The sequence below is a fragment of the Egretta garzetta genome, unplaced genomic scaffold (assembly GCF_000687185.1).
Source record: "Egretta garzetta isolate BGI_Z169 unplaced genomic scaffold, ASM68718v1 scaffold30, whole genome shotgun sequence".
Lineage (NCBI taxonomy): Eukaryota > Metazoa > Chordata > Aves > Pelecaniformes > Ardeidae > Egretta > Egretta garzetta.
In genome coordinates, this window is record NW_009258383.1 from 7,348,724 (window position 1) to 7,371,573 (window position 22,850).

The 22,850-nt window shown below is 38.8% G+C and overlaps 1 protein-coding gene across 1 annotated transcript in view; it reads right to left on the reverse strand.

Annotated features, from left to right (window-relative positions):
- Positions 1-22,850, reverse strand: part of THSD7A (thrombospondin type 1 domain containing 7A) — a 197,281-nt gene that overhangs the window by 111,911 nt on the left and 62,520 nt on the right. The window contains exon 2 of the mRNA XM_035897219.1: positions 8,809-9,640. Coding sequence (XP_035753112.1) covers positions 8,809-9,640 — 832 coding nt within the window. The remainder of the gene's footprint in view (positions 1-8,808; positions 9,641-22,850) is intronic.

The window sequence follows — 22,850 nt, forward strand, 5'->3', positions numbered from 1 at the left end:
GGTGGGCACCTGGCATCCAGCCAGGGTCAACCCACCACAGGAACACTTTTCAAAGACCACATCTGCTTCTCCTAACTGTAACCTCACAGTGAAAGGGTAAAACATGTACCACACCACTCATCAGCATCCCAACCTAGAAAAAATCAGGGCTCCACTGCTGGGAAATCTGACTACCTGCGGGCAGTCCCACAGGCTAGATTCTCACACCCTCTAACAGAACTACCTCACAGAAATAATCTGGTCGGGTCAGAAGGTCAAATCAACCTTTGAAATATACATACTTATGTGTGCAATTTTCTATGGCAACCTTGAATGATCACTCTACTGCTCAGGAGGCCTGAGGAAATCCAGTAATTCATGCTAAATATTAATCCTTTGTGTTATCTGGGACTAAATCCAGATCTTAATGTTGTACATGCAGGGTCTCCTCCTTGCTCTTTATGTGACCACCATGGATCCTTAAAAGATGCTCTGTATGAGTTACAGGGATTTTGGAGCTAACATACAGAGACAAGAATCAAGCACAATGTCCCAATGTGTTACAACAAGCTATTTATCTTCCACACAGTGTTCTCTGCAGAGTTCATACAGCCTGATGGATGCATTAACCTCTAAAGCAAAACAATCATATGAACCCTATACCATTCTTGGATCAAAGGTATAGCTGGATTTTGAAAGAGATTGTGATAAACTCTTTGGTATAAAGAAAAAATATATATAAAATTAAATTTAAAAAATAATTCTGTTTAATGAGCAGGTACTAGACAACAGGAATAGCAGACAGGTTATTTCAGTCCAGAGTTTAGATAAGTCCCATGAGTTACTGTGAAAATATGAAATGTAATTTGTGAAGTCTAGTCATCCTGAGAGCTTCAGTTTATGGTTGGTACACACTTGTTTCTTTAAAGAAGTTACTGAAAATACAGTGCCTGTATTTTTTCCCAGTGGCAAATGTAATGAGTATCCCTCATGACACCATCCTGATTCATTTTCCCTACAGCTGCGCTCTTCAGTACTGGTCATATTGTACATTGTTCTGAGAAACCGTTAGTACCTCACAGTATAGTGGGCTGTTATAATCAGACAAACAACGAGGCCACTTTTATTCATTTACAATTCAAGTACTGTCCACCTAAGTCCTTTTCACAAGACTACTTTCCCATAATCCCTTCACAACTTTCATTCTGCCAAAGATGCACAGCCAAAACAGTTTTGAAAAAAACAAAACCACTCAGGCTTTCTAAATGATGGGAGAAAAGAAACCAGAGATTGCAACTACTGTGTCAAGGAAAAATATATCGGCTAATACAGGCAAGGCAACAAGAAGTTCTACTACACCCAAACAAGTGGCAACAACAGCTGCTGTAGGGCAGTTGCAGATACCATAAGCGTCTGAGAAGGGAAGAAAGCAGAAGTGTTTAGGGAGAGGTACTGTCTCTCACAGTCCAATAATACAGTGAAATGTATGTACATTCCATGCTATGGATAATTTTAAAATTGGTAGAGCTGGTTATTTGGCAATAGTCTACATAGATGACTTATTAAAGCTTTTTGGGGGGTCTTTCCCTTTGTCAGTGGGAATTTTTGTTACATAGCATTACTCAGCATTTACTTTGACCCTAACTAACATGTAGATTCATGGAGTTATCAGCAAAGAAAAAATAAACACAATGCCAACTTTGTGAATAAAAACACACAATGTTGAAGTTAAAATAAAAAAAAAAAAATCACTGAAAGTTATTTTACTAATATTAGTTGTGTTTCAGGTGTTATTTTAGATTTTTTCCCCGCATTGATGCTTAGCTTTGACAATAACACTGGTTTCATTTTGGTCTCCCAACATGTGGAAAAAAATGGTAAATATTAGGAGGTAGGCTGAACATTTTCTTTTCAGTGGGACCACTGAAAGTTAGGCACTGAAAGTACCCAACTCTGCTGTTCTGGGGATCTGCAAGTGAAGCAGAACTCTGTGACTTCCTATCCTGTGCAAACCCCAGCTCCTTGGGGGACAGCATCTCCCAGGAGGATGCTCAGCTCACATGCTGTACCCTAACTTTATAAAGCTCATCAAGAAAACAGGGGCATACTCTATGTCCCAGACTATGCCTAGCAGTCACATATTAGAAAAAATAAAATAAACAAGTAGTACATTCCAGTTTGTTCCTTATGGGACTATTTACAGACTATGATACGATACCAATATAAAGATGTCCAAAATTTAGAAAAATATTACTTGATTAATATTTATTGATTTAGGTATACTGAAGTCAATCAACATAAAAATTCTCTTGACAATGAGGCAGAAAAGATGCATAAGAGCACAGTGTAGGAGAATCTTTGTTAACGATCTTGGTGCCTAATTTCATTTACCACTGTGCATCCTAATCTCTCACTAAATTAAGGCTAGGAATTCAACATAGCATCCATTCACAGAATTCATTCGTTCATTCATAGGATTTATTGGCCACAAGAGATTATCAGAACATGTAGTTCGACCCTCATTACATTACAAGCTATTATATTTTCCTAAGGAAGACCAATTACATGTATTTGAATAAAAAATATATTCTAGAAAGGCATCCAATCTTGATGCTTTGCACAGAAATATATGAATATCATAAATCTAAATGACAGAACAACTGTTCACTATATGAAAAGAGTTAAAATATGGTGCGGAGAAAGAAATGGTTCATTGCTGTTGTTTCAATTATTCAGCACAGTGTGTACGCTTCCGTCTTAAATCCAGATTTTGGCATGATATGTCAAATGTATAGCAATACTGACAAGCCAATGTCAAAACAGCAGCCTCAGTAAGATGATGGAGCAGGTACTTAGAAGAGAAAGGAACACCCAGCAAATAATATTATGCATATCCACAGAAACTCTGTCTCCACCAAAATCACATTAGAAATCTGCAGGATGCTTCTGAATTTCAAATTCACGGAAATTCTAAAGGCACAGTGGAAAATGGTAGGAAAGCAATATGTTTGCATCCTGTTTCTCTAATAATATTTTACATTTTTATTATCCCAAATAATCGGCTAACTACCCTGAAGTTTTTACTTATCAGGAGGTTTTTCTTCCAAGATTACTTTTTTCTTCCCTGTTCATTTGTTAACAGCATGTGCTCTAAGTGACTCCAAGTTAATTTATCAAGGTGACTGTATATAGCTCATTATCAAAACATGCAATATTTACAGGTGTTCCGTTAGTGAGCCACTTACAGCTTCTAAACCTTTGCAGTATGGTGAGCTTGGAGGCTTCTTCTACAAAAACAACTGCAGAGCTGCCTTTCCAGAAACATAAAAAACACCTGTAGACACGCACACTTCCATCTGGTCCTCAATGAACAAGCTAAAGGTTGCTTGCGCTCCTTCATCTCTACAACCTGTCCTCTCGGCATTGCTATTCCCTTGCCTTCCCACAGCCTGGCTCCTTGCAGCTTCTCCACCTTAGCCACTGCCATCTTCATACACATCACCCTTTCTGCCTGTTGCCTCATGGAGCAGCTCAGAAAAGCACAGAGACTTTTTCTAAGCAAGGAATGTAATACAGGGTCTAACAAATAGCTGCCGTATTACACGTCTGAATCTTCTGTTTGTTGTCTGACAGCATATACCTCAGGGTAACTTTGCTGCTCCAAATCAATGGCAGAAAGAAAGCAGCAGGCTTATGCTGTGTTTTCTTTTACCCTCCTCCACACAGTCTATAACTTAAAGGTGAATGAGAGTCCATAAAGGGGATGGAGGCATTTGTTGTGTGATTTGGAAGGTAAGCACTAGGAGGTTTCAGGACCTGGAAAGACAAAGAAAGTTAAAATGCCATCCTAGAGGAGCAGATTATGTCTCTTTTTCTACCAGTACATCCTGAGTATCACTTGCTCACCAGCCTAAACACTCAGCTGGCCATTCTCCAACTCCTTAGTCAGTGGGTATCCAGCTTAAGACTTGTGGCCAGTAGTGAATATAGTGGCTGTGCTTTAAGCAGATACAGGTCTATGTGAAGCAAGCTGAAAAATCAGGCAATATATACATAAAACTGGATGCCCCAAATTAGCAAGACAATTCAATAATTTTGGCCCTATTGTCATCTTTCATGTCTCAACTATAATACAGGAATAAATAAAAGCTTGAACTCTCCCAAACTTGAAAGTAAGGGAAAGTGCTGCAATATCACCATTATGAAAACTTCCGAGATTTTAATTCATTACAAGGTGTGGGTATAGTTTGCTAGATATTGCATGAATGCACAGAATCAGTGAGGAGAATGAAAATAAATAAATAATTACTTTCTGAGGACAGAGGTGAAACAAATGAAACATGATCATACGATTAAACACATAAAGGCGCTAAACCAACCTACCCAGAAACTGGTCAGCATTTCTTAAATTTTGGATGCTTTTCTTTCCCCCCATTATGTTCCACTGCTGTTATTGCGTAAGGTTATTTCCCAACAAAAAAATGAAAGCCATGAATATATCTAAAATCTTAATATGTCTTGAATTCTCACTTCAAGTTATCAGCAATGTTCAGCTTCACAAACAGGTCTCTGCCACAGAGGTGCTGCCAGGGGAATATTAACCAGTTCTGGGGATGGCAGCAAAAGAGCTGGTGGGAACAGTTTCCTCTTTGGTCTCCTCCATTTCTCCCCACATTCAGACACAGGTGTTTTGGTCCCAGCTTAAGTAAGATAAACAAGCCATATCGAAACAATTGAGAAAGAAAAAGGAAATGGTGCAGAAAGGCCAGGTTGGATGGGGCTCTGAGCAACTTGATCTAGTTAAAGATGTCCCTGCTCACTGCAGGGGGATTGGACTAGATGACCTCTGAAGGTCCCTTCCAAAGCCAAAACGTTCTATGATTCTATGAAATTCCTGGGATTTTTTTTTTTTTTAAATAGGCAGTTATATTTTTGCAGAACTGTTTTAACAACTACCCCATTGGCAGACATTCGAGCTCAGTGATTCCCAGCAGTTGCAGGCTGTCCCCACACCCGTGGACCAACTGCTACAGGGGAACTTGATGAGCTTTGTCAGGGAATTTCAAAATCTTTGCTCAAGTGCAGAAACATCCAGGCCAAGAAGATACTCTCTCTGTTCCATGTTCTTACAGTTATAAAATGTCTGTGCTCATAACCTGCTCCAGACTTTCCAATATCAAATTCTTTCCCCAATCCAGTGGGTTCTCAGTGAAGCATCTCATTAAATGGCTGTATGAATTAAACACTGCTAAAACAAAGTATTTTTCTTAGACTTGTATAAAAACAGCCAAAACATTTTTGCTAAACTTTGCCCCGAAAGTCTGCTCAAGAAGATCAATATGAGGAAATGTTTGAGACCCAATGGTAACAACTTGGCAGAACAGAAGAAAGCAAAACCAGACTATATATTACAATAGAAAATGATAGGCTTAACATGAGACACGATCACCGCACGCTGTAAAAGTGCAAACAGTTTTGTAACTCGAATTTTCACAGAGTTTGTATTTCTCTGCATTGACAGTTTCTCGTCTAACAGCTCTCTGTGGGACCTCTGGCAAACTCCACTTTCACAAAAAAAAAAAAAAAAAAAAAAAAAAAAAAAAAAAAGAGGAAACATTTCAGAGCATCAGTATTGTCCTCTACAATAATATACAAAATACGGCAACACTGTCCAGGTTTTGTTAGCTATCCAGAACAGTCATTTTATAAGTCAGCTTTAATTACTGAATTTTTTCTTCAACAATTCTATTTTTAAAATCTTTTCAGTGCACCAGAATTTCAGACTAAGGGAAACAAAGCAAATATAGGCCATGTAACACATACATTATTGCAGAATGAGCAATATAAAATCCAATATTTCATCCTTCACGGGAGACTATGTATTGTTCACTCGGCAATAAAGTGTATAAATTACACTTTGATTTTCTTGTTTCACTTCTCTTTACCATGCCTGGCGTGCTGATGTGTCAAGAGAATTTGCCTTTTTGAAGTTTTGCTGACAGCGTTACAGAACCATTTTCTCTGGAGCACCCTTCTGAAACTTGTTTTTTGAAACCCTTTTTATACTATACCAATTTTGCTACCTCTGCAAAAAATATTACTCGCCTGAGGGTTTTTCTTCTTCTTTCAGTCATGCTGCCAGGGGGCTGATTGCTTCTGATTGCTAAAGTCGAAACTCCCTGAAAATGGACTATTCAAGCTGAAGAGCATTTCACATGAGCACGGCAGGTTTCCCAGTCACCTTACTTGTCTATATTGTTTAGTAACACAGTTACTATGTGATGGAGATTATAAAATCATTTGAGCTGGCTGCATTGACAGCCTGGGCAGAAAAATAATTCTGTTGCTTGAGATTCTGGAATGCCAATCACAGAATAAAGCATTTGACCACTTAATGAAGAGTGCAGCGTAAATGAAACGAATGGATATATAGATGACATACATAGATAGGTCTCTAAAGCCAAGGTATCAGTGCTGGACTTTCTTCCATGAGTATTTAACAAAATTTTCTTGTTTTCACTATGCAACTGGAAAAAAACGGTTCTATGTTAAACTCGACAGAAAGACTGTGAGAAATCCATTGTGCATTTACAACATAAAATTATATCCATCAGACATCAAAATGCATACTGCATCATTTGTATCACTTTCTCCCCTGTGAATAATTGTTCCTACATTGTATTATCTATTGTTTCACTGCCTCAGGCAAGAGGGTTTTATCTGTTTCCCTGCTACAGCCCGAAATGTGCATATATGGTATAATACGCTGAAGTATCTGAAATTAAGACAGCATTACTGATCTGAGTGAATTGAAGAGTGAGTGTAAAGATGATGAGTAAAGTATGCCACTGACTTCCAATTATACTTTTACTTTCTTTTACCATTTATCAGGGCCTCAGCACATGAATGTTCCCCACCCCCTGCCTTTTGTTTTAAATATGGTAGTTCTGAATTATGTGTTTAACCTCACAAAAACTTGGGGACTTTCAAACAGAGCAGCTGGCTGCTATCTGCTAGCAACTGATATGTTTGATAAATTATTCCCTGTATTTAAAGGGTAATGACTAGGCACAGTGTGGGCTGCATGATGTGAGGCTGGAAAAGGAAGGGGTAACGGCAACCTCTTCCTGTAGCAGCACTGAGCTAGCGCTGCAGCCAACACCTGGGACTGCCTGAGCGAGCCGATTTTGAGATTCCTTGTGCCAACATTCATCCAAGTGTGGGTCAAAATTTGAAAAAAATGTAGAAAACCAAATCTAGAAGAGACTGAAAAAAAAAACAACAAAAAACCCCGCAGTCAGCCCCTCTTCCCTAACCAAGGGTTACTGGAGGTGTTTCATTACTGACACATGCGTTTCTAGCCTATTCTTAGAAACCTTCGAAGATGGAGGTGCCACACATTCCCCAGTCAATCTTTTCTAGAGCTTCACTATTCTCAGTATTGAGAAGTCTAACCTCATTCAGCACTGCTGTGATTAACCCATTATTCCCTTTCCTATACATCCATAATATATAGAGATGAGCTCATGCCATTCTTCTCTGTGATGGGTTTTTACATGCTCATGGACACTTCACATTTTCACTCATTTGTCCCTCCTTCCAACTAAACAACCCAAATCTTTCAGTTCTTCCTTTAAGCCAGGGAGCCCTCAGTGTTTTCCTGTTTTACTGCTGGATCCTCTCTTGAAAGGAAATAGACTTGAAAAATGTTTACTACACTTGAAAAACTACAATATATGGTTTCTTATAGGAAAGGCTAAAGCGATTACAAGTTCCATGATAGAATGTTTAACTGGCACAACAAAACCTCCAAATTAAAATACCCTGAAAAAAGTTCATAAACACTAACCTAGCAGAAATGGGTGTCAGCCTCATTCAGCAAGATATCTGAGCCATTTCACAGTTGAAGTAAAATTAATTAATCATGTATTGAACTAGAGGGAAGGAAACAGAAAGAATCAAAAAGACAGAAAAAGATAGACTGGACTGAAAGAAGATTTTTGAGTTGAAGAAAAACATTCCAGGGGATGGGAAGGAAAAAATGTGAGCTAGCAAGAGAACACCAGGTAAACCAAAGAAGTGGAAGATAACATGGTTGCAGAAAAGTACACAGAAGGCTATGGAAAGGGTTATCAAAATATCTGTGACTGCCAAAACTCTTGAAAAGTAAAATAATAAATAAATTAAAATATCCAAAAAAACCAGATAGCATAAAGGTTCAGATGAGAAAGAAAACGAGGAAGTGCATGGAAGAAACAAAGAGGTTTCACAGTCTCCCTTTCAGGAATTTTGCCATAGGAATCAAGAAGGACAAACAATATTTCATGCTCGTCTATTTCAAAACAAAAGTACTGGAAAGAATAGATACTGCCCTCTCATGCAGCATCTTTCTCTCTGTTTTGTACTTTTATTGTAAATCAGACCCAGCCTTCTTGTTAGTTTTTGTGCCCAGAGCCTTAAAAGCAGTAACATCACCTCTTCCAAACATGTGTGACTTGTTAGAGAGCAAAAACCTCTCTGAACCCACAGAAACAGAGCAGACATTTGACAAATATCTTCAAGCCTTTGGGGAAATCTATTTAGACAAACAGAGGCTAGGGAGTTAGTATAGTTTAACAGTGCACATTTATGTGATGCTTAGTATGATCACCATCATAGTTTGCATGTTTCTTGCCAGGGAAACCTCTTGAGCTTGATGTTCATATTGCAAATAGCGTGTGCCCCATACTGAGATTCAGGATTGTATAAAATAATACCAGTGTGCACTTATGCATGCTTTACTTTAAACAGAGAAAAATAAAGATGTGCAAATTAAAAAACAGTGATTACCTCAGAGCAGCCGTTTTCCCATTTCTGTGAGTACATGTGACCTGCCTGGTTTGGTACCCAATTTGTATGTCCCAGTATTTGTTCTCCTGTCTATTCTGCCTGTTTCGATTCCTCTTCTTCTTAATTAATTCACGAGCCTCGGGATCCCGAACTGCCTTTTCTCTGTCCTTTTCCTTATCTTTGTTCTTCCCTCGTTTCCTCGCTTGCCTTATTTGTCTCGAATGGGGCACTGAGCACGCGCTCCAGGGTCCCACGTTCAGGCTATACAGGCTTTCTTCAGCAGTGCATGGGCTAGACTGACAGATCTGAAACTCGGTGAGGTTAGGACAAGCAGACCCACCAAACTGCGGTGGAGCCACAACGTGCCGAGTTCGATGTTGAAGCCCATTGCCACAGGTCTTGGAGCACTCTGACCAGGGGGCGAATTCGGCCACGATGCAGTCCTGCCGGCATGGGATGAGGCATGCCTGCTCCTGGCGGGGCTTCGGCTCAAAGTACTCGCAGATGACATCCTCAGCCGGAACCCCATTGGACTTCTGGATACAGGTGATGTTCCTCATCTGGATCCCTTCCTCCCCTCTGAGGCACTCCAGGGGCTTCTCGTGGCTCCGGGAGAGGACAGGCCGGCACTGGTTCCAGCTGCCAATCTGCCAGTCGTACAGCTCCTTGTGCCAGTCACAGACCCGAAAACAGCTCTGCTGGTTGTCCGGCCGCTCCGGCTGCTTGCAGTTCGTGGGCAGTGTGGTCCAGCCCTCCACATGGGCACACCACACTGCTCGCGTCTGGATGCCACCTGGACCACATTCGTCTCCCATGCATCTCCCCCACGGACCTGGAAAACAAGAGAAGATGCTAACATTGCACACATTTTTTTCCTGCCATGGTGCAATCAAGCTCACAGAAACAGTTTTGCATTTCCTATACCACTAAGAATTTCATTCTTGGAGAAACTCAAATTTGGAAAACCCAAAACAAGTATGGGATTATTCTTCAACCTCTATTTTTATGGTTACAGATACATTTCACTTTTTATCCTAGACAAATTGAATATTTAATTTCAAGAACATACACAGGAATTAATCATATTAGAGAACTAAGAACTGAGAAATCACAAAGTCATCACATAGGTTTGACTAGCAAGACAGGAGCCAAAGTCCTCCCTTCCAAGGCATGAATCCAATCTTCTCTCTCACCTGCATGAAAATCCTTTCCTGGATCATTCTGGGTTTTGCTTCAAATTTCTACTGTGCTACTGTTTAAACCCTGATGTCAATTAATATCACATTCTCTTCCTTCCATATTGTGTTAAATAAGGAGAACAACATAATACATTTTGAAAAATAGAGGTAATCTTAGGTAGGCCACTTCTATTCTTTCCTTTATTATAACTAAAATAAAAATAAAAGCCAGTTAAGGAGTGTTTGTTCCACAGAATCTTTGAAATGACTATACGGAATAAATTCCTGAAGACAGAGACATACCAGCTGGTAACTCTCCAAAGAACAGAAGTTATTGCTTTTTTAAAATCTCTAAGGTCTATGGTAAATGCTCAATGTTGTTATAATTAGTGTCAACAAAACCAATACAACCCTATATCCTTGAAAGCTGATATGGTTGCTTTTTTCCATTATTAAAAACTGTGATATTCGCCCAGTTCAACTCACAAAATTCACAAACCAGAGGGTAAAAATCCCATATGTTTCATTTTTAAGACCTCCCGTCATACACACTGTACATTAACTTACTATGAAAGAGAAAAAGAATGAGCAGTGCCAAAAGAAACCTGTAACAATTTCCCAAAGAAAAGATGTCTATCTGGAGACAGTTGGTCACACAGAAGACATTTTCTCTGACTGAGGACTGCTCATGTTCCACTAAGAAAGTGGGGCCGAGCCACTCAATCCTCATTCGTCTGAACGACCCCAGTAACAAGACTATTTGTGTAAGTAAAGTTGTGGGAGATGCTGGGCTGAGCCTTTTTATTTCCAAAGCAGTTTAACAGAATAATTCTGGTACTGTGCAAGGCTAAATTAAACGAACTATCGCAGGTACAAATTATTTACACTTTCCTATTGAATGACTGGAAGGAATATGAAGCCACGTCTTATTACTGATTCTCATGAGCTTTAAAACTCTCATTGACTTCAACATAATTTCCAGCTGTTCACCCAACATTAACTTCAGTAGCGGTTTGGGAACGGGCTGATGATGGGCTATACACTTGGCCTCTGCTCCTCATTGCCGCTTTTGTAAGCAGACACAGTGGCTGAACAGTTTGTTTGTAGTTCTAAAATCCTGAGCATTAGCACTCAAAAGCCATGCCAGCTGGCAGAGACCAATTCAGCCCATGGAAACTGCCCCCTATTTTTTGCAGATTAAGTTTGAATTAGGGTTTCCAAGGTTTAGCTAGCTATACAGAAAAATAAGTGTACATTAAAAACAAATACATTTCAGTTTTCCATTTCAGTATGATTACCCTACTTTATCTTTAACCAGCCCTCCACAAATGACATAATCATTGTTGTATTTAATTTAAGTCTATTTACACTGAGTTAAGAGATATCACTTCCCCAGAACACCACTTTGAACACTTGCCAAGTTAAAAAGAATAAAAACTGCAGAAACTCTGCAACTAAAGCAGAAGTACTAAAATAGTAGCAATTAAAATAAAGCTAAATCATTCATCTTGCAAACTACAAATTTCTGTCTTATCAGATCACTGCACCTTGTGTATACTACAAGTGTTCAGTGAAGAAACCCTCTTTTTAAGGATTAGGTCTTTACTGTACTCTATACAAAGAGTTTGCCCATTTGGGATTCTACCAAATTTCCAATCCAAGAACCCACATTGTACCCAAAAATCACATTATACCTAAAAAAAAGAGATACATCTAAGTATCTTCAATCCAATTAATTGACATATTTATACTAATGCAAATGATAAAAATCTCAGCCTCAATGCACTAACTACTGCCTTTGGTAATGTAAATATATTAAAAAAAAATTTGTACATGTGATGATTGGGAAAAAAGAAGCTTTTTTATTAGATTACAAGAATGTTGATTTTAGAACTGGATCCAAAATAGCGATGAGGTGCACAGATAGGCTCATGCATTAGTAGTATGCAATTTATAAAAGCATATTGCCAGAGCATATCAAACCAACCACATTTACATGAACCTTTGTGCAAACTACTTCTCAGCACCTCTAGGTTCACGCAGTTGTTGACACAGAGCTATCAGTAATGTATCTGACCCTCTCCCCTATCTACATTAAGTTGATTTTTCAGTTCAAGTACTCCAAAAGCTTAAATTTTCACTCTACTGCACACTTCTTTATATGACTATGACAGGGCCCTAAAGTGAGCCACAGCTTTGGGGCAGGGATCTGTTTAGGCTTTCTCCTTAGTGAGCTCCCTCAAAAGGCTAAAGGGCTTCCACACTTGACCAAAATAAATTTCATTTGCACAGAAACTTAGAACTGTGTGCATGTGTGTGTGTGTCCTGGTTTTGGCTGGGACAGAGTTAATTTTCTTCCTAGTAGCTGGTATAGTGCTATGTTTTGGATTCAGTACTAGAAGAATGCTGATAACACACTGAGGTTTTGGTTGTTGCTAAGCAGTGCCTTGACTTGTCAGGGACTTTGCAGTTTCCCCTGCTCTGCCAGGTGCACAAGAGGCTGGGAGGGGGCACAGCCAGGACAGCTGACCCCAAATGCCCAAAGGGATGTTCCACACCATATGACATCACACTCAGAATATACACTGGGGGAAGGAGGGGACATTCAGAGTGATAGCATTTGTCTTCCCAAAGAATCATTACGTGTGATGGAGCCCTGCTTTCTTGGGGATGGCTGAGCACCTGCCTGCCCATGGGAAGCAGTGAATTAATTCCTTGCTTTGCTTGTACGGGTGGCTCTTGCTTTACCTATTAACCTGTCTTTATCTCAACCCACTAGTTTTCTCATTTTTACTCTGCCGATTCTCTCCCCCATCCCACTGTGGGGAAGAGAGCAAGAGGCTGTGTGGAGCTTAGTTGCTGGCTGGGGTAAACCACAACAGTGTGTGTTAATGAAAGAAACCTGAAAGCAAAAACAATAAAACAGAAATATGAGTTATACACAATTCTTTCCCTGCCCACTGAGCCTCCATGGTGACTTTGTGTTTCTCACCCCTACAGTGATTTTCTGAGTGGAAGCAAACTCTGCTCTGTGCTCTCTGGCCTCTCAAAATCCCTCTCCCCCTGCAGTCCAGCCACCTACTCCCTGCCATACCCCCCACTCTCTCAAACTTTCCCTCTTTTCTATGCTATCTCCCCCATCTTTGTAGATGGCTCAACCAACTACTTTTTCAATAAATGTAATGCCAATCAGGAATAAAAAAGCATAATCTGTATCACTCTTCACAATTAGCCACATTTCTCTTTGGGGTTCTGGAAGATCCCAAAGTAGTCCTAATCCACTGTCAATTTTTTTTCCTCATTGCCACAGATTGAAGAGAAAGCACCCAGCACACACTTATTATTTCTTTGCCTGCTGATCAAGACATCATTGAAGATACATGATGAAAAAACAGTGAGGGCAGAGGCTTTGGATGATCCTTAGAAGTATGAGAAAACCACATACAGATCACCTGCAACGTTTTTTATATTAAATTGTATCATTGTGGGCAGTACATTTACCACAACATCTGTAAAGGTGAATTTTTGGGATAAAATTAATCTCGCAGAAACTAGGGTAACATAGACGTGCAACTCGGCAATGAAAAAGATCAGCAGAGCGCAATGTAAAGAGTCTCATCCACTACCATCGCTTAAAGGCTGCAAGAGGTGGGGGGTGGCTGCACTTTCACAAATCCTCAGCTGATGTTAAGCACTAGTAACAACAACAGAAAGTCTTTAGGAAAGCTGTCGAGCCTAATCAAGGCCTCATATGATGTTTTAATTTGCTCTTTATGAATATTCTTTAGGTTCCCTCTTTCCCACCGAAGCAGTCTTCACGCAGACACTCTGCTTTCCCTGCTGTGCACTGATCCAGTTACGCCCGGGCAGTGGGATGTATGTGTGCTCAAACCCTTTTGCACTGGGGAAAAAAAAGCTGCTGCTGTGAATACAAAGTAGTTTTTCCTCTCATTTTGATTTAAACGTATTTAGATAAGCGAGTCATAGCCTACCTGCAGCGAGCTGTACTTGTCTCATGAAAATACCATCATTTATCTGCTTTTTGTTTAATCAGCGTATTACAAATGGCAATTACAGAAATAAATAGGAAGCTTGCTCCTTTTTTGTTGTTGGGAGGTGTCACTGAAGTCTTAGTGAGTTTAAAATGTCATCTGTAATTCTTTGTCTTCTAAAGAGATTACTGTAAAATACAATATTAAGATTCCCTCTAAGCTTCTGGAGGATTAACATTTATTTTTGTTAGGGAGCAGGAAAGTAAGTGAATTAACCATTACTGCAAGTTTATTCTGAAGTTTCAGGGAGTGATCACAACAGAGCCAAAAAATCAAGACAAAATGCTGATAGCTTTGCAGCTAACTGAGAACAAAGTAAGCTATCGTAGTATTTAATATCTTTTATGTTGATATCATTTCAGGTATTAAAGTTATCACTATTTGAAGAAGAAAAAACTTATTTTGAACTTTGATCAAGGGCAAATAAGGCTATGTGAAAATCCCTTGAGCTTTTCTCCACATACAAATAAAAAAAAAAAAAAAATAGGCAAAACAAGGTCCCCAACTACTCCCAAACATAAAATTCGAAACATCTCTTAAAACATTGAGCAAGATTCTACTCCCATTTTTAACAAATGTGGATTGCACCACTGATTTCACCTGAATGCTGCTGTACTTTCAGTGAGAACTGAAAGGTTTTGACCCATTTTGTGTTACTGGTTTGGTGCCTGTAAGTAGCATTAACAGTTTAATGCCAGAGGGAGAGGCTCGGACTGCACAAGACAATGAGCAGCTTAGTTTTCAGTGTTTTGAGAGGATTGTATTTAAAGAGACTATTGAGAGACTGATTAGCAGAAATCTACTTTTCCTAAGTTCAGAAACAAGCTAACCTCACCCAATATTGGAGACCTCAAATTTCCTTGTATCCTGAGAAGGTTGTGATGAGGGTCAAGAAAGTTAAGTGGGTGATACAGGGCTGAGAGTCAGAAAGACACCAGTATTACAAGATACAGTTCAAGCCTAAGCAGTAAATCCTGAGACAGTTCAAAAAGACACAGATCAAGAAGTCTTTGAAGGACTCGGGGGATGACAGTGAATGCAAACTGTAGCTCCCCATAGCGGAGTTGGTCAAGGAGCAGGATGAACAGCAGGCCACCGAGAATATAGCAGCCTCAGAGCTGTCACCAAAATCACTTGCAGATTTGCTTGGCTAAATTAAAGTACGATAAGCATGTCTGTAACTTGGTATGGTATACCTATAGTATCTGTATTTGCTTTACACGATTATGGCAGCAAAGGAAAAAAAAAATACTCCGCTGCGGCAGCAGTAGCAAACTGTGAAAGCCTAAACAGGAAACAGAGTCTCCCTGATACAGGCACATCGCCTATTACGCTGGGAAGAAGGAATACAGCAAAATGCCATAATTCTAGATGAATTACTGATAGCTTTTGGGTTTGTTTTTTTTTTTTTTTTTAATATAGAACTTGAGATGCTGCCAACACAACAAGCTGGCCACATTTGGAGAGACAGATTCTGTAATTTATACTATCGGGAGTGCCAACACAGCAGAAGATCATTGATAGACAAAACCTTTCTTTTTGCCTCTTTCCCACCCATGGCGGGACTCCCTGGGTGCTGTACAACTTGCTGTCTGCTGTTTGCCAGCAAACTCTCCCCTCCAGGAGTGCTATGGATCATCTTGCCCGTCATTTCTAGCGAATGCTTTTGTCTTTCTTGGCTGCTCTTTCAGAGGTTGAAAAGAACGTGCAAGGCAGTGTCTGCGTCAAAGAAAATGGATTCAGGATATGGAAGAGAGATAAAAAGGGAAAGGAATCTCAGCATAATAAAACATAACACCTGTGATTCAGAGGAAGATAATGCCTACAAATGTTTTGAATCCTAGGTCAACTTATTTCCTGATAGCATAAGGGAGAGTGCAAGCTACACTGCAATTCAAGTAATTTCAGAATCTGAAGAATAAGTTGTTCACATTTCTCAAATTAACAAGGAAATATAAAAATTAACATTAAAAACCAGTGATGTAGATGACTTGATGATCTTAAAGGTCTTTTCCGACCTAACGATTCTATGATTCTAACCTACGAATTTCACATTATTTCCCCACCTTTCCAAGGCACTTTCAAACAACAGGATAAAGGCAAACTTGAAAGTATATAAAAATCAGCCACTTAGATATCTTTCTGGATGTGCACATAATTATTAAGACAATTCATAAGTGTGGGCTCCTTTATTTTTCCCCTATTAATATCCATTGGGAAAATACACTCCCACATGTTCCTCATACTATTAATGGCATGGTAATTAACATTATCCATCTGTTTTCCATTTTCTCTTAAAATCATGAATGTAACACACATGAAATAAACCTAAGACTAGCCATACCAGTTTAAATTCTGACATCAACATCACAAAAAGCATAACGCTTATTCAGTGTTTCCCTAACTGAGCATTTTCACACCAGAACCTCACAAACTACTGGAACCAGAGGAACTTATTTTCCTCCAGCAAGTACTCCTTTTGTATATTAGAAAACTGCTATGAATAAAACAAGGTTGTGTGCTCCATAAGAAAAAAAAAAATTAATTTAACATGTTTTCCCAGTGTTGGTGCAGTGGCCTCCTTTGCTGTAATTCATGGTAGTTTTAACATCACATTTCACTTGGTAGAGGGGTTTTTGTCTGCTTTGCACTTTTTTTTTTGCCTTAATATTGTGATAATTATAACAGATACTGAATTTTTTTTTCATCTGTTATCAACATGGAGAGGGTAAAAAGCATCTATTTCTACAGTACAAAAAAAAATACATAAAGAAACAAAATGGTCTCAAAAATGTTTGCTTTCATTTAATGTAATGCTAGCTCTTCATCCCCCAGACAGTAAGGTCTGAAAACCTAATTCAACACTTAAAAAAAAATAAAACCCAACCACCTCCTTATACTTGTCACTGTTTAATATTTATTTTTTTGCTCTGGCTGTGAGGATTCAAATTTTTAAATAAACTGCATCAGGGCTCACACTTTTCATACCACATTTCTTCCCAAGGTAATTTGAATGTACAGCAGCATAACACCCTGAAAATCGCTATCTACGCCGAAGCTATCAAGAGTCTCCGGCTCGCAGTAGTGGTGCAACATGATTATCTGAAGTATATGCTAGCACATATGCAAACATGAAAGGCTGACAGCTCACAGTGCAGAACTATCTGGCTTTGTGGTGTTGTCATAACCTGTAATCAAATCCTTTCCTTTAGGCTTATTAGAAACTTAAGCTAATTCTCAAAACCCTCTCAAAACAGTATTCAGTTTTAAAACAGTTCTTCCTCCAAACCTTTTTTTTTTTCAGCATGAGTTTCTCTAACTATTCATTTTTCCTTTACATAGTATAGCAGCAGCAGCCAAAATGAATATTGAATGAATACACGAAAGGAATACTTAATTGAAGCAGCATGCTTTAAAGAGAAATAGAGCTTCTGTGTTCTCCAAAGCAATTACATTGCTTTCAGCCTCTAGTCATGTAATAAATACTTCTGATATTCTAAGATACTGAATACAGTTTCTTCCAGCCCACAGTCTGTTTACATATATAGCTGGTTCATGAACATTTCTTAGTTCTATTAGAGGCAATGTTAAAACCATACAAACGTATTCCTCACGCTGCTCTCCTTATGTTTTCTCCCTAGTCACGCTGCTGGCTGAAAAGCCAGATAACGCTCTCCTGACAAAATGATGATTCCCATACATAGCAAACACTCTTGCAGGCTTTGTAAGTTGGATGAAAGGCTTTATTAACCTTTGCTTGTATCTCTCCTACACACGCCTGTTTTGGTTTTTTCAGATTACTAACAGTTGAAAGCTGCTCCGCATTTCCTGTGTGAGACAGCTATACTGAGTCAGACCAAAGACTTACCCACCCCAGGACCCATCTCCTACCGCAACGAAACAGGTATTGCAATATGGTGAGCATATACAGTGCCTTCCCTGGTACCCTCCCAGCTTCCCACGACTTCCAGCTCACACACTGCAGTGGACGCGTTGGTACAACCCTTCTAATATAACTAACACTTATACATGGACATCAGATAAAAAACATCCACGTGTTCTTCAATTGCTTTCTAAAGAAGATCAGTTTTAGAGATCATATTAGAAACTCCTAAGTTTGCTGTTCTTTTTTCCCTGTGCAAGGCTACCAGAAATTAATGATAGAAAACACAGGGCACGGACCTGTTTTTTCTTATGCAGTGGGCAAGGAAAAACAAAACAAAAACCAGTCCCACGAACAGCAGAGCCAATTATGAGCATATCTATGAAATGCATAGTTACTTCCAGTTATTATACAGGCTGTGATCATGAGTAAATATTAACATTTTACAATGAAAGCTCTATAATTATATGAGCAACAATAACATCACCACATATTATTCTTATCTGTGTCCCTATAGGTTTTTACAGCTCTGTCTGCATCAGAATCTGATTTTAAGGGACAGATTATTGAGAAAACCAATTCAGGATCCACTGCCTATTAAAGAAGAGGATTTGATTTATATAGATTAAGATGAGGTCTTCCCCTTGGTTTTGAACCAAGATTCACTGTTTTCTCTCCGTTAGCATTTTACGTTCAATGGACTCACAATCTCAAAGCAGATTTTAACTGAAACACTGCTAAGAGAACATCTCACTTAACCTGAAAATCTCATTGCTAGTACTACTCTCAGTGACTATACATGGAAATGAAGATTTTTGCACTACTTCAAACAACTGTGGCTTGCCCTTCACTTTTCATCAGAGCGAACCCCAATAAGATCAACTGAAAAAGCACTGCTAGACCTTGCCACGACACTTGGCTGCAGCACCAATTTCTTGGTACTATTAGGAGAGATTATTTCTGTGCAGTCTTGTGCAATCTCATGGTAATCAGCCACCCTGAACAGATTATAGGGACTTCAAATCAGCTCACTTTTGCTGCTATCATAAATAATTTTTCAATTCAGTTTGTTAAATGTGATTTTCTTCAGTACATGCAGGCTGATATATTAAAAAGAGAAGACAAAATACTTCTGTTTCAATTAGCATCATGACCAAGTGAATGCTTTTATTTTTCTGCCTCTCATTTTCTGCCCTTTTATTTCTTTCCCTTGTTCATCATAGCCTCCTGCTGTGGTGCTGATGGCCAGAAGTGCTAGTTGCGAGGCTGCCGCGACCACGGGGTACATCCGTCAAACACAGGCCATCATGCTTGTGCCAGCCCAGTGGTTTGTAATCCCAGTCTCTGCTTACATTAGCCAAGGGCAAACAAGTCAAAAACCTCCTTCACTGAGATATGAAGAAATTTACTGCTACAGCTTTTTGAAGACTGGCTACAACTTTTCAACTGGACTGCTAGAACCAGGCATCAGAAATTAAATGCAGTATCTTTGCACACTGATTTTTTTTTTAAAGGGTCAGACTTCCCGCAAGATATGTCAGACAAAGTAGCAGGAAGTTGGTTAGAAGAAAGCACTTCAATTTAGTTGCATGACGTCAGAAAGAGATTTAGGTTGTACTCTCAGCCCTACTCCTAGCCTGCAGGGTGATCTACTTACACCATCTCTGTCTCCTTGCACTTCAGCTTCTTCTGTATAAGGCAGGGACAACGATATGGATTTTTAAAGCCCATTTAGATGTATTGATGAAAAACGGTGTGCAAGAAGTAAACAGAAGTAAGAATACATGTTCTGTCATTTTCTCTCTGAAAGCACACGGTTTACTCAACATCTTTCCCTTGAGTTTCGCCCTAAATGCCAGTGGCATTGAAAGGTGTGTTTTAATAAAGAAGCGAGAAGCCCAGACGATAAGTTGCTGCTTTTTCTTACTCCTGACAGAAATCTTATTCATAGAGCACAGCATGCATACTTCTCATCTGTGTCTTCCCTCTGCCTCCTTGGCCACAAGATAGCTAATAGAGATATTCAAGGATCAAATAGGGAGGTTTCTGACATCTCTGGATTCCTTACAGTTGTTTTCTTTGTCACTAATGGAATAAAATAAAACAGGAGACCTGAACTTGATGAATACCACTTAGATACTGTTCTGGACCTTTCATCATTTTGTTTTTCCTATAAATTCACTGAAGCAAGGAGATTTTCATAGAATTGTGTCTTATAAGTGCAGAGCATTACATAAAGGGGCAATTCTATATATTTTTATTTAATTTTAAATATTTCATTATTTAAATTGCCTATGTGTTGGACTGAAATAACAATCCAGTTGTAAATCTTTTGAAGTGCACTATGACTTTATGTCTTGCTGAGATACATTCTCACAAGCATATCCTCTGTTCATTTATTATTCATTATCATCTACAGTTTGCCAAATTCCTGTGAAACCCATTTTCAATTTTTAAATGGCAACTTTCCCCTAAAATTGTGGTGCTTTCATTATATAGAATAGCTCTTAAAATTATGGGAAGGAAAGCCAACTAAACGCTGTGGATGTACTCAAAATACAGGTGCTGCCATGTATCAGACAAGGATAGATCTGTATTAGTTTTGAAGAAATCTTGTCAGGACCATATGAAACCTGTCACTTCAATGTATGCAAAATAAGTAATGTCTTCTTCTGAGCACTCTGTTATCAATCATTTTAATTCCAGGCATAACTGAGATAAATAACTGACTATTACTTACTTCCATCTGGCAAATATGTTGCACAATTATATTAACATAAGCGGTTTTGTCTGGTTTTGTGATGTTGGAAATATATGTAACAAAACCTTTTGTGTAAATAGTTTTTTTTCCATTTTTGTTTTAGAAAAAAGTAATAACTTCTATGAAATATTAATGGAGGCAGTCATTTCAGTATCTCAGACCACATCATAACTTTGGCTTTTAAACAGAACTCCCCATTAATCACAGCAGGGACCTCTTAAAAATACATGGATTTTATCTGGTATTATCACACTGATCTATCATGAGAACTCAAGATGTCCTATTAAAAATGCAATGAACCACTATTGCAAACATTTAAAAGTATTCAAGTATTTTAAGGAGGGCATCACAAGAATACTCTCATATGAGAAATCTCTAGATTTCTTAAAATTCCTCTCACCCATCAAAGAAACAGACAGGAACCGACCTCTGCATTAGTCTGCTGTTCTAGAACAAAACCCATTTACCTTTCCATTGCTAGTATTACCTTTGGTTTCTAAAGTTACTTCACAAAGGTCACATCATAAGAAGGAATAACAGAACTTTTTAGTAGATGCTACCAGGAAACAACACCTCCTTTACTCTTTTATCTTGACAGAAGAATCCCTAAATAGCGGGGGTTTTTTAGTATCACCTTCTGTAGATTTGGAAGGATTTATTCGGTTTTTACATAAGCAAACCTCCCAGTCAAGAGAAAGTGAGGGGTGGAGAAGGAATTAGGGGACTTCAAACATGCAAAGCTACAAGGCTGAGGAAGGAACATGGTATTGGGGCAAACTGCATGTTCCTCTTCAGAAAGGCAAACACTAGAAATGAATTTTTGTCTTTTCTATTAATGTGCTGCTGCTTTGGAAACTGTGCTAAAGTGTCAAAGTTCAGCAGTAGGGAATGCCACTGAATGATTTTATGACACTGCTATTTTCGTGTCCTCAAAGACATCAGATTTCCTTCTATTCTCCTCTAAGCAGGTCCTCATTCAGCCTTCAAGAAAATTGTAAACCTTTAATTTTGTCAGACATTGTGAAAGCCTCTAGAAAGGAAAATATGACAGAATATGCATCATGTGGTATTAAATCAGGTATTTACTGATCCAATTCTTTTAGGTTAAACTTTTGAAAAAAATAAATTAGAAATTATATGAAAGAAATCCTGGCAACATGTAGGTCTAACAGAATTCTTGTGTAGATAAAAAAACACCTCTACAGGAAAGATAAATTCTTCCAGAGAGCTCAGCATAAAGTAAAACATGGTAAGACAGAGCAAGGTGTCACTTGTTTATGCTATTAAAATATGTAAAGGGAGGAAGGAAATAAACCTTTGGTTTCTGCTCTTTCAGAAAGCCAGCCACAATTCTAAAAGCCTATCCAGTAGAGATGATAAACCCGAAAGTACTTCCTCTACCAAGTATACTTCTGCAAAAGGCATGTAAATGCTGAAGTAAAATTCACATTACTGTAGGATATTTAAATGCACCCATTATACCTTGCAAACAATGGTTTAAATCTGGTCTTGACTGTCACCAAATTCTCATTGTCAGCAGAAACTTAAGGATCATTTTATCAACCTCTGAGGTAAAACTTTTCAATATTTAATTTTCCCCAAAATATGAACACAAAGCATTACAGACAGAATATAATTTCTAACATAAATATAGAAGGGAAGATAAGAGAAGACTCAGGGGGAATCTCATCCATGTGTACAAATACCTGAAGGAACGGTGCAAAGAGGACAGAGCCAGCCTTTTTTCAGTGGTGCCCAGTGACAGGACCAGAGGCAATAGGTACAAATCGAAACCCAGGGAGTTCCCTCCAAATATCAGGGAGCACTTTTTTTACTGTGAGAGTGACTGAGCACCAGTACTGGTTGCCCAGAGACAACATGGAGTCTCCATCCTTGGAGATATTCAAAAGCTGTCTGGACATGGTCCAGGGCTCTAGGTGGCCCTGCTTGAACAGGAGGGTTGGACAAGGTGACCTCCAGTGGTCCCTTCCAACCTCACCCATTCTGTGATTCTGCGGAATACAGACATATCAATAGCAAACACAGAAGTCACATAGGAAGTATTTGGTTATGTATTTTCTAGAATTTCAGTTTTCCAAACTTCACTATGCCAAAGTTTAAATCACTATATAAAGACTAACAGATATTATGTATTCATGAGTAGCTAT